Source organism: Myripristis murdjan, chromosome 7 (assembly GCF_902150065.1).
Source record: "Myripristis murdjan chromosome 7, fMyrMur1.1, whole genome shotgun sequence".
In the NCBI taxonomy this organism is placed as follows: domain Eukaryota; kingdom Metazoa; phylum Chordata; class Actinopteri; order Holocentriformes; family Holocentridae; genus Myripristis; species Myripristis murdjan.
The window spans coordinates 11,628,303-11,646,899 of NC_043986.1; the positions used below are offsets into that span (position 1 = coordinate 11,628,303).

General features: G+C 40.3%; 2 protein-coding genes across 10 annotated transcripts in view; both read right to left on the reverse strand.

The window, feature by feature from the left end:
* huwe1 (HECT, UBA and WWE domain containing E3 ubiquitin protein ligase 1) overlaps positions 1–5,927 on the reverse strand; it is a 43,694-nt gene extending 37,767 nt beyond the window's left edge. For 7 of the 9 annotated variants that reach the window (XM_030056341.1, XM_030056338.1, XM_030056339.1 and 4 more), the window contains exons 1-2: positions 5,870–5,927; positions 3,230–3,299 (exon numbers count right to left, since the gene is read on the reverse strand). The gene's annotated coding sequence lies outside the window, so the exon portion shown is untranslated. Of the gene's footprint in view, positions 1–1,062; positions 1,422–3,229; positions 3,300–5,463; positions 5,482–5,869 lie in introns of those variants that run through there. The other 2 variants (XM_030056337.1, XM_030056336.1) reach the window with 2 other exon arrangements.
* Positions 5,928–6,164: 237 nt separating this feature from the next.
* Positions 6,165–18,422, reverse strand: phf8 (PHD finger protein 8). The gene is made up of 22 exons (XM_030055984.1): positions 18,110–18,422; positions 17,114–17,457; positions 16,357–16,442; positions 16,048–16,174; positions 15,767–15,927; positions 15,439–15,580; positions 15,059–15,245; positions 14,739–14,901; positions 13,942–14,029; positions 13,681–13,787; positions 12,954–13,045; positions 12,452–12,541; positions 12,034–12,315; positions 11,836–11,918; positions 11,540–11,718; positions 11,212–11,297; positions 10,202–10,323; positions 9,526–9,860; positions 9,289–9,384; positions 9,090–9,199; positions 8,584–8,947; positions 6,165–8,494 (listed from the first exon to the last, which is right to left on the reverse strand). Exons 2-22 carry the CDS (start codon positions 17,209–17,211, stop codon positions 8,406–8,408), a joined length of 3,087 nt encoding a protein of 1,028 aa, XP_029911844.1. The 5' UTR covers positions 17,212–17,457; positions 18,110–18,422; the 3' UTR covers positions 6,165–8,405.
* Positions 18,423–18,597: the final 175 nt, after the last annotated feature.

Below are 18,597 nucleotides of genomic sequence, written 5' to 3' on the forward strand. Positions count from 1 at the left end.
GAGGGACAACCAATTACAGTTCCTGATTTGTGACAAGGCAGTCACCTAGCGCGTAAAGCTATTCAAAATGGCGAAAAAACTATTTAGACTTTATTAATAGCTAACGCTACCTCATGATCATGTACAATAATGGGCTAACAAGTGATACTCAGTTACATTAATACTGCTCATTATGCGAGGTTCGTTTATCGTCAAACAGTCAAAGCCAGTGAACTGGTGGCTAACCAGCTAACATTACATACAGTTTAAAGTTAAGTAATGTAGGCTGGGCCCAAAATGACAGCGTCAAATATTTAACATTACAAGTACTTGAAATTCGATGTCCCACGAAAACAAACCGCTATCGTTAGCTCACTGAATGGTTGGCTATCAGCAACTCCACTGACTTGACACTGACAGGTTAAAGTTGTAGCTAGCAAGCTAACGTTAGCCCCCTTGCTAGCGGGATATTTATATTAGCCACTCACCAGCAGTACATTTCACTACGCTACTTGCCAGAAATTAAAAACTTGGCCGGCTGAGGAACTGGCAGGCAACACGACTGACAAAACAAGACACGGCTTAACACCTCAACAACCAAAGCATTCGATGGATAACTTTGGCCGGGGGAGTTGCTATTAGCGATTCAACAGCTAACAGTTCTGCTAGCTAGGGAGCTACTGGTTGCAGACGGTTTTCTCCGAAAATACTTAAACGAAACTGAACACCACACGAGCCATTAAAAACACCAATGACGGATAACCCCGAAACACAGCATGTGCTCTAACTTACTTCGCTACAAGGCAAAAATCTACAACGGAAAAAAATCTAATGTGTGTAGCCATTGTGCCACTGCTGTCAGTCCAGACTCCACAGACTCACCACGCTGTCCTGACCTGACTGTTGACTAATTTAGCTCGGGGCTGCATTACAGGCCGCACCACAAGCCCGCACTCTCCACCCCTTGCACCTTTGCTCTCAGTTCAGCCGACGCCGTAAACACAGCTCGGTGGCCGGCACCATACGATTGAGTGTGAGTCAAATACTTGTTATTCAGACACTTTGGTGAGGCTCGATTCTTACCCCGGCGTTTCAGCTTAGACAGTCGTAGCACGCGTTGGCTGGCTAGCTAACAAGCTAGCTAGTTGAGTAGCAAGCACAAACGCATAACAACTCGCTGAATCATTCTCAGACGAGTCTAACGTGACACTGCGAGTTGGTGTTTTTCAGTTTTCGTTTCAGGCAATAGTGAGTAGCTACCGGCTCGGGACATAGGTGGGTTCATCTCTCTGCTAGATCATGTTCATTTCTTTTTTTCTTTTTTTTTCCTGGAGTATGCGCGCGTGTATCCGTAGCATGTAAGCACTGGCTGTTTGGCACAATCATCAAGACTACGGGTAGTGTGCAAAAGTGCAAAACGTTACTGCTAAGAATGAGTAGCCTCTATTTACCGATGCAGTGTGACTCTAGGGAATTTATGGGGATCAATCTCACCTCAGCATTTTTAATGATTAACACGATTAACACGAGCCTTGAGATGACAGCCTCCATGGTAAATGTAAGGAAACAGTATCAGTAACAAATCTGTCTGATCTTCATAAACCTCTAATTTTCCCCCCCCCCATCAATATACATAATCAGGTAGATCAGCTGTCACCCTGCCCGTGGGGAAGCCATTTTAGTTATGGTCATCAGAAGATTAGAAGTATCCAGGCTGATGGTTAACAGTGCATATTAAATATTTTATATATTGATCATGCTTTTGATATTCTACTTGCCACTATGGTTGTAGCATTACATACAAAAACACTAAAAGCCTAGAGTGTATGCAGGGCACAAACGTAGGCATCAACAATTAGAATAGACACTTACTTATCTCCAAAACTCTTAGTTTAGTTCAGCAGATGTAAAACACTGTGCAAATAAAATACAAAGTCGTTTTTCATGTAATTGTTTTAAAATTAAGCAATATTGCCCTTCAGTGGAACACGCAGTGGCTCCAATGGCATACCTGACACTGAGGAAGTGTTAAAAGGTGTTTTGGTTTTGTTTTGTTTGGGACTTTTGAAGGGGATGGAGTGTATTGACATTTTCGAGAAGTAGTTTGGCCTGTCGGTTTTTATTCTGAATGCTACATGTAGAAAAAATGCAGGCAGTAAACAGAATAACAAGAAACCTCCAACTTGGGTGTTGCAGGGTAACACATTTGCCTACATCTATGATGTAAAGTCAGACCTGCTGATGTTGATTTCCGAAAATAAAATCATTCGTTGTCCAGCACAGTAATCCCCATTATACCAAAATGCAAACACATGTACCTATATTAGCCTACTGGGAACTGAAGCGTTTTTGTTTTGTTTTGTTTATTTATTTACTTAAATGGACCATGTCCAGCATATTCTGAACGTTTTCAGCTTCAACATTGTTTCTTCTTTTGCTGTTTATAGTATACTTAGTTTATATCTTGTTCTGCACCAATATGCCATTGTTATTCTGCTTAATAAAATGTTTTGCAAGCCTAACATCAAACAGATGTACTGTGTCCTACAGTTTCAGAACTGCAAGAGCTGATGTTAGCATTTGGTCATAATTTACTGTAAGGGAAAAAGCTGAGAGTATTTAACAAAGTGATTGGAAAGCTGTGATCATTAGCTATTACCACTGTGACATCCCATTGAATCCGGCGGTGAATGACTGCTCAATTTCACTATGTTTTATTGTAAACATATATTGTAAACACTACACCAGAGGCATGCAGCAGTGTCACTCCAATGATTCACTAAAGCGTCTGAAAAACTCTGATACTTTGGTGTGCTGAAAAATCTTTACACACCTTTCAATGTGCCAATCAGTCTCCACTGCTGACACAAACACCTAAACCTTCAGTGTTGCACAACCCGATTAATTAAATTTACAACACAATATGGGGTAGTTCTGTCTTTCTTTCTTTTCTTTTGGTCAACAGAAAAATTTGTTAAGATCCAATAGATTCTATCCATTTTGTCCATTAGAGATCTCTGAAAACCTTTTGTATAGAAAACAGGCAGAAAATCAAGTACTTTTCTTTCCAAGATTTAAATCTGATTTCTAACATTTAATTTCATTGCTTGATAATTTGTTGATACTCTTGTAGGATAGTGTCAGCTTGATATCAAATATTGGTGGCAGATACAATACACCCATTACTTAGTCCAATGCATTTAACCAAATCAGCCTTAATTAATATAGTAGGGACATTAGCAGTACATACCACAAACTGCTTTGGTTCAATAGCTCCATCATTCTCCTCCTTGGCTAGCTTTGTAGTCTCTTAAAACAATCTGAAAGAATTAAAAAAAAAAAAAAAAAATCAAATCAGTTGTAACAAAATAAGAAAATTTAGACAAATAGCACATGCTGACGAGCAATAAAATGCTCATCAAAATTGCTGGTGTCATAACTTGGTTTCTTGATTTCCTTTGCCTGAATATATGAGGACCCAGAACAACATACATACACATATGTATGCATTTATGTGTACAAATATTTATTAAATTATCATTTCTAATCGGATGTGCAATACATATTGTGAAACTGAAACTGTAATTCCTTCCATATATTTAAAAAGATTTAGTCCTGAGACTTATTTAGAAGGCCAAAAACCATTACGGCAACTGTGATAGTCCCAATTATACTGTCAAATATTGTGATCACCCTCATAAATACCCTTATTATGCATGCAAAGATCAAGTACATTGAGATATTGAACATTTACCTTTCTCCTTCAATCCATATAAAAAAAATAAAAAATAAAAAAAAATCACTGGAGCATTAAGTTCTTGCAGCAGCAGATGAAAGTCTGAATAAATCACTTTCATTTTTTTAATGTACTTCTTATTCATATTTTCAAATAATAGGCATGTGCTTTACCTTTGGGTTATTGCTGATTTTTCACTGTTCTGGCAGGCGCCAGATGGATAGATGCTGTTTAGTACAATAGACGTCCAACAGTCATTTGTGTAAACAGGGGACATCTCCTGCTGCAACAGCCTTGGCCTTCACGCGTTCTTTATAATAGATTCTGTCATGATTCGTAAGGTTTTCTCAACTGCTCATAAGACGTTGAGGTGCAGCCACAATCCAAAGGTGAGGTTTACACAGCACAGTGCTTGTTTGATACCAGGTTTATGATGCATTTTTGTAACTAAGAAATTTCACTATTAGCATCAAGTATGGCAACACTGGATAGAGACCATCAGCTCATCATCACCCACTTTGTATTCTCTGATATGAGGTTCAGGTTGTTTGTCTGACATGCCACTGGCCTGCTCAGCTCAGACTTGTGTTTACTTTGTGCCATGCCCATGCGTGCCTTGGTCACATGAGACATGGGGTATGAACAGTGACAAATCAGTAATAAATGGCTATGACTGGTCATAACACTCACATTATGATCACACTCATTTGATAGCAGACATTTCTGGAAATTAATAACGTTTCTTGTGTATCAGTGACTGAATTAATTATATTCTTAATGAAATAAAAGAGGATATATTATGTTACATAAACCTAATTCTGCTGCCTCAAGACAAAGATTAAGAATTTGATGGCAACTGCTCAGACATTCAGACAAAGGAAACAAGCTCCAAAACCAGTGATATAAACACAGATAGTTTTTCAGTTTGTTTGTGCTTCAAAATAGTCCTTTACAGCCCAGTGTTGATACAAGTCCAGGTTAGTATGCCCCACTAGGGACTAGTACAAATTAATAAAAACAATGCATTATAGTCAAACAGAACATTAAGCATTTTAATGTCCTTCGTCCTGTTTTCATGGCACAACAGCAGTCACTGATTAACACAGGACTAAGGTCTGAAAGGCACTAGAGTTGAAGCTTCATGCTGAAGTGCAGCTTCACTAAGTTAGAAGAAATTTGGTTCTGGTTCACAGTGGGGAAGTCCATCTTGTCTCAGGAAAGACTGACTGACAGCAAAGACTGACGATATGGTGCGACATACGATACAACAATTAATCAATCATTTATTTATTAATTCAGTCGTGAGGTCATTAATAAATAACTGATTGACTGATTAATTGTTGTTTGAAATGTATTTCATTGCGTTCCGCTGTCCAGACTTCTTAGTGACTATGAACTATCACCCAAAGTGGACCTAGCTAGTGACGGGGAATTAAGACAATCTGCCTCAGAAAACACAACATCGCCACAACGTTAGCTGTCACCTTAGTTAGCCTAGGTTTTTTGATACAAGTCAACTAGTTTACGTACAGGGTTTTTTTTGTATCAAAATGGCTCATGCTGTCCTCTCACCCTCAGTATTAGTTACCAAGCTAAGTCAAAGTAAAGCTAATGTTAGCCGAGTTGATAGCTAGATGACGTTAGCTAATTAGCAGTTACGGCTAACGTTAGTTACTTCTGTCCCAATTTAGCGTGAACTGCTAACAGTTAGCGGGCTACAAAAGACAAATAAGCAGCTGACAACTCACTGTAGGCAACTCTCACGGGGCTTTTGTCTCATTACCCAGCTGAACATTCCCGTAGGTATTTTTGAAAGCACGCCGGCCGGACTTGCAGTCATTCAGAGGCGCACATAGTCACAGTCAACATGAATGTGTGTCGTGTATGTTTGTGGGTTTCGCGGGAGCTAGCTCGCTAGCTAGCAACGAGAGCACAGCACAATGCTCTTTCTATCGATGGGATCATGGCTAAATTAAAAATGGCGGTTTACACAGTGGAAGGTCCGGACTTTACCCTCAAAAAGACACTCGTTTTACGGTCTTAAATCCCGATTTCGGTTGCCAGTCGTACACGGCGGTTGTTAAAAGCGATAAATGTACGCCTCTCGTCGGCTAACAACAGGGTCCATGCTCCAGAATGAGTCTTTTGGCTTACCTCGGATGCCTGTTACATTCACTTCTCCATCTTGCACTAGCAAGTAGGGCAGTTTTTGATATCGCGAGAATAACTGCCGCTGCGTTATTCTGGGCACTCCCTTATTAAAAAAAAAAAAAAAGAAAAAGAAAAAGAAAAGACAAAAAAGAAAGAAAAACTGAAACAAAATAACTAAAAAAAAAAAAAAAAAAAAAAAAAGGAGGGCATATCTAAATTTCTGTAAATCTATCAACTAATATTCTCTGCCTCCATGATGATAATATATGTGCACACGAAAGCACACAGCACAATTCTCCAGTCTTTGAAAAATATACTTTAATTCAGCTTAATATGAAAGTGTATTCAACTTTACTGAAAATTAGGGGATAAAGATCCGACAATTTTATGACAAAAAGCATTTTGATCCCGATTTCAATGGGAAAAGTTACAGTTAAAATAACTCGAGCTATGGAAGTAATGCTCAGATAAGAAATTAATACTACAATAATTAGCACAAAAAGGGGAGAAACCCTGAGATAACTGTGTGGTCCACACCAATCATTCGAAACATTAAAAAAAAAAAAAGAAAGAAAGAAAAGAAAGATCCTTACATCGTATCTGCCACAAAGTACCAAAAAGATTTCATGGGAACAAGTCAGATTGATTTATAGTCTATAGATGTGTTTAATACAATGGAATATTGTTAGATCTGTATGATGCCAGCTTCGTTCAAACAGACTTTGTGAAAAGTTAGTGAATCCATGGAAAACTGTGGGCTCCTACGGATTAAAGCTCAGTTTAAAAAAAAAAAAAAAAGAAAAGAAAGAAAGAAAGAAAAAGTAACCATTCTTTTTATACAACACTGCCCCCAAGATCACATTTCAGATGATTTGGTATGGGTCATTCAAATGAATTCATTTGAAAAAAAGAAACTTTGCCCAAAGGTATATTTTATCTGTTCCAGGTCGCATTTAAACACATTTTTAACACAGTACACTGACACAAGAGTGAATATCAACAATACTTAATATATAACTAAATGGATGAAATCAAACATGGGCAGTTTTTTTCCAGCACAACACCTCCATTGTTACACTGACAATACAACATGACAAACTAAGCATGACAAAATTACTGCGTACAAATATAAAAAACATTAACTATTTCATATATTTTCCAAATACAGCAATGCATCATGTACAAGTTATGTTAAGAAAGATTTCAAACAAAGTTTTTTGAACTATAAAAGAAATTAAATTACAACATATATTTACATATAAGTCCATATTCTCCACCTTCAATGTTTATCATAGTTAATTCTAGACTTCTGCCCGTGTTTTGTTGCTACAACATTCTTTAGAAAGAAAGCACTTCTCTAGATCTGGCCCAAGGAAGCTCTTGCTGCCAAGACTTGGGGCTCAAATTATAGTAAACTGTAAGAGGCTAGTCTCTTCATCTCAGAACATTTTACTGCCTTTCCCAGGTAGCTATATAAATTACAAATATTTACAATGGCTTAAATGAAACGTAAAAATGTAAAAAAATTCTAACAAAGCAATGAAGATAAAATTTTTTATACAAGTCTTACGTGGCTGACAATCTAAATTAGATGGGGAGGGGTGACAAGCTGAGTTTCCAAAATGTGAGGTGGTAAAAACATACTAACACTGAAAGCAAATAAATGAGATGGCAAGATGTCGCCATGTTAAATAAATATGATCTGAATAAATAAAATAGTATGATGTCAATCTTTTGGCATTGTTTTAGCACTTCCTATTTAGGTGTTACACTATGTGAAGGTTATTGTGAGTGACACAAGCAAAAAATTCTTCAAAATGAATTGATAAATGTTGCATACCGGGCGCATCTGCACATGATTTTTTGCTAAACTCTTTCATCTATGCAGAGACTGGTGTTGCTTTGAACTGATAATTCCCCTCAAGAATCTATTGACTGAGGTAAAATGACAACTAAATACAACCGCAGGGGAATACATTTCCAACCAACAGGAAACCCTGTACAATCAAAACAAAGACACTGCATTATACCTGGCTAGAAAACATGTTCTTTCCCTTTACAAACTGATAATGGACAGTACAAACTCTACATAGACACCAAAAATAAACTAAATAATAGGAGATTTTAGAGCTCATCACTGTCATTTGAGCCAGCCTTACCAGTTAAATGTGATGCCCACTCCTGTCATTTTGAAATCTGTTTAAGCATTTCTTTTTGCCAATGCCATGTGAATACAATTATGCATTAAGGGTGCCTTACCATGTTAGTTTTAGCAAACCAGTTTCTTCTGCTGTAGATAACCTAGGTAATGTGCTTCTGAAAACAGGTATATGCAGACATGAGTAAGTGGAAGCACAATGTCCAAGTAGCTGAACAGGGGAAGTGATATTGGACAAGATCTGGGAAGATGTCATAAACAATACTAAAGAGCTTTAGCTAGAGTACAAAATATAAGTCACAATCTCTTGAAGCAGCCACTTCTTTCACACCTTCTATGATAAAAGCCTTTTAAAATCTTCAGCCACATTTCCATCATCTCTCACAAGAGAAGTTTGCCGTTGCGGTGAATTTTCAGAATTTTTCCAAGTCTCTGTTTTGCAGTTGCCAGTCCTTTCTTTGGACGTTTCCCTGATAAAAAGAAAGGGGAAAGTAAATGAGAAAATGTGCTGTCACATACGTTTGCAACCATGTGCAATTAACTGTTGGTCTATGCTTACCTTGACCAGCTCCTGGGGTGCCCTGGCTGGCTAACCCTGCAGGAGACGCACCAGAGGGGGAGTAAGTACTGCTGTTCTGAGGAGAGAGGGAAGGTCGCCTTGAAGTGAGGAATACACCTGGGGCCATGGCTCCACTGCCTCTGGGGCCCCCTGGTCCAAAGGGTCCTGGTCCTGCTGTGTATTCATGGTCTAACAGACTGGCAGAGTAGTACTCCATCCTCCTGTCTGGACTGAAGTCTGCAGACTCCGGGGCAGGTGGTGGGGAGGCTGGGGCTGGCTCAGTCTGAACAGGGGGAGGAGGGGCTACAGGAGCAGGGGGACGCTGCTTTTTGGTATACTTCCTTTTAGCAGGCTTCTGCTGCTCCTGAATTATAATTAACAGAAGAAATAAATGCCAAAATCTTTAGCTGAGAGAGTAGAAGCAACTTCTGCTCATCTAATATCACACACTGAGCACCCTGTTTCATGTCTAACCCAATGAACCAATACTTTGGTCCCCAACTTACTTGTTGTGCCAACTTGGCAGCTGCTGCTGCAAGGCCTGTTTCCACTGATGCTACTCTAGCCCCTTCTCTGGCCGGCCGCTCTTGTTTTGGAAGAGTGGGCATCACCCGAGCTACGAATGCAAAGCGACTGTTAGAGGATCAACTATCAGAAAGTTACAAAGTAAATCTGACAGTATTTTGTTATAACCAAGACAGGTACCTTTGGGGCTCCAAGGTGTATCATCCCAGTTTTTCTTACGCTTCATCTTGGCCTTGCTGGCATGGTCCTCCTCATCAGACTCCAAGGACGGGTAAACTGAACAACACAAATTCAATTAATCAAACATTTGCTTGATGACAATAATTTGTAAACCTCAGCACCATGAATAGCATTTGTGTGTACTTTTGAAAGGTGCTTTTGATCAGCAGCAGGTCTAAGTGAATGTGTGCTGCTCACCATAATCTGAATCTTTAAAACAAGTGCCCAGAGTCTCTTGCTCATCTGGACTCTCCTCGTCACTAAGGTGACGGGCCGGCCGTTTAATTGGCCGTTTCCCAGGCCGCTGCTGGATGGCAGGCTTCTTCTCTGGACTTCCTGTCTTTTTGACCCCTCCAGTCACCCACACAGCCCTCCCTCCCTTCTCCTTGACCACCCCCAGCCCCTCAGTCAGTCCTCCAGAGATAGACAGTGGAGATGAGGAGGAGGAGGACGAGGATGAGGAAGGTGGATTAGCCATGGAGAGCATGCCTTGGATGGCATCACGAGTACTTGGAGAGGCTGGAGCTTCCTCACTGAGGGAGAGAGAGGACATGGTTGAGAAATCATTCATCAAATCAAAAATACCCCCCAAAACAGTGTTCAGAGCCATAACTAACAGATAAACTATGCAGGTTTCAAAGGCCTACAATACTTCAAACAACTCAGTGAAACATTTCTCGTTCCAAACTGTATTTTCACCTATTGCCCTAACCATTTAAAATCTAGAGGTCAAGAGATGCATGTCAAATACATAACACCCATCATGGTGAAACAGAACTAGGGCACACATATTGTAAAATTTCATTACCAACTTCCTTCCTTCCTGAATTTGAATAATGAATCCCAGAGTCAATAGGCATTATCAAGACCTAACCTGAGTGCTGCAGAGTCCAAGCCTGCCACTTGCTTGCTGGCCTTCAGCAGGTCCAGAATACCACCAGCACCACCCTTCACTCCATGAGCAGCCAATGCCTCCTCATCTGTGGTGTAATCCTCCTGAAGACAGATGGACAAATATAGGAAACATAGTACTGTTGGCAACTGATGGAAACCCAGATTATGACCTAATGAACTACAAGTGTGGGAGGGGTCATTACAGCACAGTGTTTTTTTAACTAAAAAGTCACAGAACAAATTTTTTCAATCATGTGTTGACTTATCCACAACACTTAGCTAATTCCCCAGTATGTAAACATCCACAGGCATCACAAAGAGCCTGTCCATGCTTGTGACTTATACCATACTGCCTGGTGTATAAGTGCACAATGGGTTACAGGCCTCATTCATGAAATGCACATTCAATAAAGTCTCTGTAGAACAGAGACTACTTGAAAATGATTCTTCCAAAAGGACTTACTTAAATAAAACCCCATGAAGAGACTGAACCCCAAACCGCTCCTAATGGACAGCTTGGCACTTTGCAACAGCAGCCTTTGCCATCAGTGTCAATGTGTGCGAGAATGAGTGAATGTGAGGCGGACACTGTAAAGCGCTTTGAGTGGTTGATAGACTAGAAAAGCAGTAGAGAAATGCAGTCCATTTAAAGAAAAAAATATTAATAAAATGTAATAGTTTCATAAATGAGGCCAAATGTATTCCCTTATGCATGGCTCGTGGGGCTCTGTGCTGCCCAAAGAGCAGAGACCCAAAGGCTTTACACACAAAAACACACACAAAGCCTGTCTCTGTGGGCATGTTTCTGTGCTGCTATGTATGGATAAAACCTATGATTTCTTTGTAGTTTAACAGGCGAGCTATAACAAAATATATTTTTTAAATTGGCCACAGCACCAATAATGCACCAATCACACTATTAACAGGCATAAACACTGTAATCAGAATCAGCTGCAGAAAACCTGAGTGGTGCATCCCAAATAATCTCACCTCAATGTCAAAGTCCACCTCTCCTGGCTCCCTGACTCGATTGGGGTCAGAGCAGGGCTTTGCTCTAGGGAGCTTCCTGGGAAGACCTGAGGGCACATTATTGGCAGTCAGTAAAGTTACAGTAGAATGATGACTTCTGCAGGGTTCATACCATGGAGTCAAATAAGATCTACCACACAGCCTTTAGTGTTCATTAAAAAAAAACTATCACTGCATTCTTCCAGACTTATCTAGCTGGGGGACAGAACTGCAGAAACGTATTCCGATGCAACAGCTCCTGAATGAAATCCAGCCTTCATAATTCTGTTGTGTAAAATACATTCCTCACCACTTAGTTTCTTCTTCTTGCCAGATCCTGCAGGTTTGCGTCGTGGAGGGGGCGTCTCATCAATCTGCAGCTCATCCTCGGACTCCAAGTCAGACAGACTCGATCCCTCCATGGCTAGATGTTTATAGTTTCCTGCACTTCCTGCTCCATTACTGCTGCCTGAACGACCCTCCTTCTTGCTAAAATCAGAGAAAAAGGTGGATATGCACCACTACCACTGGAAAGAAAGTGACATCATAAAAGACAAATATTAAGATGTGCAGAGGTGCTGAATCCAGCAGCAAATCCAAGCTTACCCTTGAATTTTTCCATTGGTCAGCACCAGCTTCAGCTTGCTTTTATTAAGCTTCCCTTCAAACTCCTCTAGTGGCAGCTCTAACTGGAAAGACAGATAGATAAGAACTGTGATCAAAAATTAAGTTGGGGAGGGAAAAAAAACAATAAATTGCTTGAGAAGCACTCCTATTGTCTCCTCTTATCTGATGACTTTGTACCTTGTTCTTGTTTTTGGACTTCCCAGGTTGGAATTTCTTGAGTGTGTGTTTAGTGTGGATCTCAAGGAGATCAAGTTCTCCAGCCTCTGCCTTTAGTAGACCCTTCTGACCCTTCTTCTTGGTTCCTGGGGGCCCAACACCCCCTATCCCCTCCTTGGGTTTGGGACCTCTCTTTTTCCCAGGGGGACGGCCTGAATTCTGAGAAGCAGCCAGAGGAGCTTTGGAGAGTGGGGACCCAGGGTACTGAGGTCCAGTACGGCCGATGTTTTGCTGGAAGATGTCCTATGGAAAGAAAGTGTACAGTTTTATCTATCAATCTACACAAAAAATATTTATTTATTTACATATTCAGCGATGCAACAAGGTTTCCAATCAAAACAGTAACAACACAGCGTGAACTCGAGCTTATCCTATTTACCTCAACCAGACGGATCTCCTTGGCCAGGTCCTTCACAAGCTGCTGAGTCTTGATGGTTTCTGGAATCTCCACTTCGTGCTCAGCTAAAGCCTGCCAGTGAGGAAAACATCATCTATCATAGCTGGTTTTGCAACATCAAAATTATAACAAAACTTTTCAATGTTTTCAAACATTAACGTGCTGCATTTCTAATGCTGCACTGTCTTGTTGATTGTTGTCTAATGAATGTGTCATTGGCTGTTTGCAAAATAAATAACCATTACTTTAAACTGACATGCTGTGCTTCTAGACCATTTTTATTATTGCATCTCTGCTCCTACTCCAGCAATTTTTTTCTCCCGTGTAGCACCATAAATTTTCACTGTGCCAAAGCAAACAAGTCTTGGTTTTAAAAAAAGAGCAAAATAAGGAAACATACATGTAGGTAAAGAGAAAACAGATAGAAGAGAGAGGGAAAGAAATTAATCACTGAGTCTCCATGATGTGATAATTAATGCCTGACCTCTTTGCGGGTCCAGGTGCGGAAGGCATTATTCAGAGCCTTCGCTCCATGAACCAAGTAAGTGGCGGGATGCCTGCGGTTTTCTCTCAAACCTGTAAGGCAACACTGTACTGTTAATCATGTGATAATGTAAGAATAATAGCAACGACACAATAGTAATAACACAATGACATAAAAAGCTAATAAAGTATTTCACAAGAAGACACAGAAAAGGCATTTTTTAAAAATATTTTAATACATACATTTTCATCTCTCTCTCTCTCTCTCTCTCTCACACACACACACACACAAACAACACCCACAAACAGACTTACAAACACACACACCTCATATTCAAAAACGCAACAAAAATCAAAGACGATAACAACCACAAAAAAGCCTACATTCCAGCCTATATCAGCTAATCATGAAAGTGAAAGCATAGAATAGCAAAACAGGATATCACAAAACAGGCACTTCAGCTAACAAACGGGAGAGTTCATGTGTCTTATATTAGGATCCCATGTACTCAAATTTTCATTACATCCATGTTTGTTGCCTCTAAGCCTCTCCAGTTGTAGTCGTGAGACCATTTCCCTAAACCATCTGGGAAAACAAGCAGCGCTACTAGGCCTCCATTCCTTGACAATATAAGAGTCTTTAGTGTAGCGAAGTGCAAGAGAAGCTTCAGAACAACCAAACAAGGCCAAAGAAGTTTAAGAGGCAACTATCTTTTAAAATGCCTTACCTCTGAATGTGTCGAGTAGGTGCTTTCCAACATACCAGCACACAGTCTCAAAGTTGGGGAATCTGAAGAGGTCAGCTGTACTTAACCTCTTTTCTATTTCATACGCTCTGAAGAAAACAATAATACAGCACATGGCAAGTCAGAGATCAATGCTTAATGCCATCGTCTGGATGTTAGTTCCTATATAGATAGGACTAAAAATTAGCTCCTCAATGTGGAGAGTAGACGTAATTTGTTTGAATGGAGCCTGAGTCAACTAACCGTAGCTGCATGTCAATGTTGAGACTGTGTAGAAAGTTTCCTCCAAAAGCCAGGCAGTCCACTGGGGTGAGCACAGCATGAATCCACCCTTAAAGACACAGACATGGTCACAATCCAAAATTAAGTTTTTGGCTTACCTGCCAAGGTGACTGGAAGATGGGGAAAAAAAACATACCCGCTATAATTTTTATTTTTCCAACCAGCCAAAAAATAATACATCACCTTATACTATTGAATATGCTATTGTTATTATTTAGCATGTCATCTTTGTCTCATGTGTGATTCAACACTTACTGTATGCAGAAATATTAATTAGGCCTAAACGGTTTCAACACTAAAGTGTAACACATTTGAATTAATAAATTCAATGGTATTTGCCTTTAAGGGAAACAAGTATCATTTATTAAGGAGTCTGAGAATATAACAATTAAAGAGGAATAAACAATAACTAGTATAGCCTTAAGTTCGCCTGTGTTCCTTTTTCTTCCAGAGGGCTCCAATCTCCATACATAACAGCTAGGTTTGTTCCTACTGGCTGGATGGCAACAAGTACCTCGCATACTTTAACAAAACATCATTCAGTGTGATTACTGATGCAATTACACATTATGAATGACACCTGCCGCATGGCAGATCTAGCAGACTGAAGTGACAGCAAACCAGCAGGTTTCTCCAGTACATGTAGAAAATTTTATGATTACTATAACTACAGCTGTGTGCTAACAGCACTCTTTCCCCCAACTACCAGACCAAAAAAAAAAAAAAAAAAAAAAAAAAAAAAAGACATTGCAGCTTACCCGTTGGGATAAACAGGGTGTTTCCTTGCTTGACAGAGCACTTGTAACACATATCAACTTGGTCTCCAAAAAACATCTCATTCTGATTGGATGAGGAGCTCCAGCGCTCAAACAGGGCCAAGTTGGCTGGCGTGGGAGAAATCAGGTAGAAGATTTTCTCACCCTGAAGACACACACACAAATACATTTCTGAAATTACGACATCTGTAGAAATGGTCACAACAATAGCCAACAGGTATTCCATTTTTTTTAATGATTTACGCTGTGGGTGATCTATTAAGCTATGGTCCAACAAGTTAACCAGAAATATTTTAACTCACCCTCAGGACATGGTACCATACTGACGTTCCTCCAAAGTCAATGTGGAAATCTGTGTAGCTATCCTTCACCCCCATCAGGCAGTACTTCTGTACATTGGGCCGCTCAAACACAGACTCCTCAGGCCAGAGGTTCTCCACCCATGACAGTTTCCTCACTATCTTTGGAGTTTCCACCAGGTTTGAGAGCCTGAGAACAGTCAAGCGTTTCCTCAGTCTCCAAAACATCTTTCACAGCAAGAGTTTCCCTACAGCATGAACTTCTCATTTTTACACACCAAATTTTGAATAACTCTGCTCGAGATAACTAACATTGGACTCAAGACCAACAAAGTAAATACACAAAACAAACTGGCCAACAGAGTAAATATCTTTCTGTGTACCTGGTCTCAGAGAACTCCAGGCTAATTACATTGAGAACTCGGTCTCTGTTGGGGCTGTTGTAGTACTCCACAAAGTCTCCCAATCGCATCTTCAGGTCACATTGGCGAGATACATCAATCACATCAATTTCTTTGTCTGCACCTACAATTAGCACAGAATCAGTGTGCATTAGAAATAAGTGCATGATACAACCTCAGTCATCAAAAAGTCATGCTACACAAAAAACCTGGAAAACTTTAATCCCCTAAATATGCATTAACCTGTAAATCCTTCAGAACAGAATGCATTCAAGCTTGGAGAATTACCGATATAAATGAAAAACTTTACCAATGTAGTGCTCTACGTCGCTGACGCTGAATGATGATGGGGGCAGGTTCATGCCTAGTCCGTCCCGCCTCAATACCATGACAGGAACACTGAATGAACGCTCCTCAAGAAACTCCACTGTCAGCTGAGCCCCCGAAGGCTTCAACAGCACCTCATCCGCACTGTCACACAAGCACACACAAATACGCACATGAGCTTTGACTGTGATCACAAAACCACTTTTGGACATCTTAAAAGAGAATCCTTTACAGTAACGTACATGATGACCGGCAGAGATTTACCTTGGGAAGGTGCGGCTCCGTAGCTCCCTGACAAACTGAGGGCTACCCGTTTTGACGGGCCGACTAGGATCTCTTCCTCCAGCAGGACCTCCATCTGTCTGCTTATTCCCACCACGACGCTTACGCACTGAGAGGAGAGAAAGAACACAAGCATCAACAACTGTAGTGCTGTGTGAAACAAAAACAGATGAGTGATCAACAAAACAAGCATTTAGGTAGGTAAATTATTAGAAGATCTGGTTGGCGTCCAATGTAAACTAGCAAGGAAATATAAAAGCATCAGGATAACCCGCAAGGATTTGTACTTACTAACAGATGGCCCATGGGTGACCTGACAGTTGGGGCAGTGATACAGATCAATTTCTGCTGCTTTATCCTCCTCCACTCCAACACAACTGCATGGAGAAAACATTTTTAATGTATCAACAGAAGTACATAGAGCAAATTCATGTTCAGTTAATTATGTATTGTTGACTGTTTGTAGCCAGATAGGATATTAGAGAACACATAGCCTAATGCTCAGTCCTTTGCCATTTCTAACAACAGGAACTTTGTGAGAATATCAAATATGTAAGAGATAATCAACGAGTAGGTGTATGTTAAACGGTTTAAAGGCATGACGTGGAGGAAAAGAAACGACTTTGTGGCTGCCTCCACAAAGTGCCTTTAAACTATGTAATGCACACCTACTCGTTGATTATCACGCTTATACCATGGTCATTTACCAACAATATAAAGGAAAGAGGCGAAAACAATATGAAAAATCCCACTGGTGTGTTCTCCTTCCTGGTCATCAAGTCAATAACTCAGCTGTGCTTGCTGCAGTTGATAACAAGTAAGCTGTGTTACAAGTTGGATAGTGGATGATTTTACATCACTGATTAAACTTGAGCCTAACTATGAGTGCGGTGCGCAGGGTTAACGCACACCTGCCAGCCAGTCAGAAAAGAGTGTTCACCCAGACCATGGTATAAGTTACAATATATCACAAACAGATCATTTGGGTCATACCACACAATGTAAGCAATCAATATTCAGTGTAATGTTAAATTTGAAAAACACTCACCTTCCATGGAACCAGTCTTGACAAATGTCACACTCGATCATAAAGCGGGTGACATCATATGGTAGGCGACATAAGCAGTACACTGGTACTGATGCCATACTGTGTGTGTGTGTGTGTGTGTATGTTTATGTTGGGAACCAAGCTTCCCACTGTCTGATAAACCAAATCACTTGCAGCAGTCCCAATCAGATTCCAAAGGGAGGAACAATCTAATGAACTAATTTAGTAAAGAGCCAAAATAAAGAAACAGGGTAACGTCACTGATGAGCTGATCTGTCAGTGATTCACTTGGCTGCCAGATGCCTGTTCCTGACACACATGGCAAACAGCATTCACCGGGGAACCTGTTGAAACAGGACAGCAAAGACTTACATGGCAGTTTAAACACTACATGCTAATACTGCTGTTTCTATTAGACACCTCAGCAACAAAAAAGGAACACCTAGTGAACCTCGGTGCAGAAAGAAATTATAAAAGCGACTTAGGTCATAGGCTATGCTACTCCTGTTAGCCTTACTTAAAATACAAGCTCAGTTAACTCTGTCTGAGCGACGTTTACACTTACACTTAATATCAACATAACTTTCAACAAGTAGCGTTATTACCACCTTTGTCAAAGAAACGCTGGAGCGATAAGTTAACTTATATCGTTTCCAAAACAGAAATCTATGTGATTTGCTTCTCTTACTTTACATTATTCCATTCTTAATAGACTTACTCTCAACGCTAGCCAATTAGCTAGTCTTAGCTGGCTATTTGTAAACATGCTATCCCCTGGGCCTGGATGTTGTTGCTTTTAGCAAGTAAGCTAAGCTAGCTGTTAGCCAGCTATGCTAACGTTACCCACACGATATTTACAAAAATGTTTTTACACAATTCAACTTTAGACATTATTAAATGTTTTTAAGCCTATGGCAAGCACCTGCACATGTTTTCTAAATCCAAAAGGCGTCGTTTTAACAAGCTGGCTGCCTAAATCGGGCATTAGCAACTTACCGAAATGTGGCTGCTGCAGGGCCGAGCGCTCATAAGCTGCTGAAATCCCTACGACAGCTCGGGGCTAGCTGCGGCCTTATAATGCAGCGTAAATTACAAACAAACAGCTCTAGCACATTTTTGTTTAACAACACTACAATGTCCAGAAGTGTAAGTCACGTCCAAAAGTTGACGTTAGAGAGGAAAAACAACCAAAAGCACCTAAATGAGGGCAATAACCACAAATAAGTAAGTGTTTAGACGCATCAACGCCATTTCAAAGGCAGCAGCGCCAGACGGCTGTTCGTCGCTGACTGCTGTTCAAGGAACAATAAAGTTGCGGCAAGTGACATTTCGAGCCGCGTTCAGAAACACAAAACGTTGCAGAGTGTTAAGACGGCAGACAGTTGTACAAACACAAAACGTAACGTACCACGCCCACACGCCTTTCTTCTCAATAAGTAAATGTTTCATGCATCACAACATAAATTGTGGAATGAAAAAAACAA

Coding starts and splice junctions, on each gene's coding strand:
- phf8 (XM_030055984.1), bottom strand. CDS start 17,211: ATGGCATCAGTACCAGTGTACTGCTTATGTCGCCTACCATATGATGTC. Junction 12,316..12,451: donor AGGAGATCCGTCTGGTTGAG/GTAAATAGGATA, acceptor TTCTTTCCATAG/GACATCTTCCAGCAAAACAT. Junction 9,200..9,288: donor TACACCTTGGAGCCCCAAAG/GTACCTGTCTTG, acceptor TTGCATTCGTAG/CTCGGGTGATGCCCACTCTT.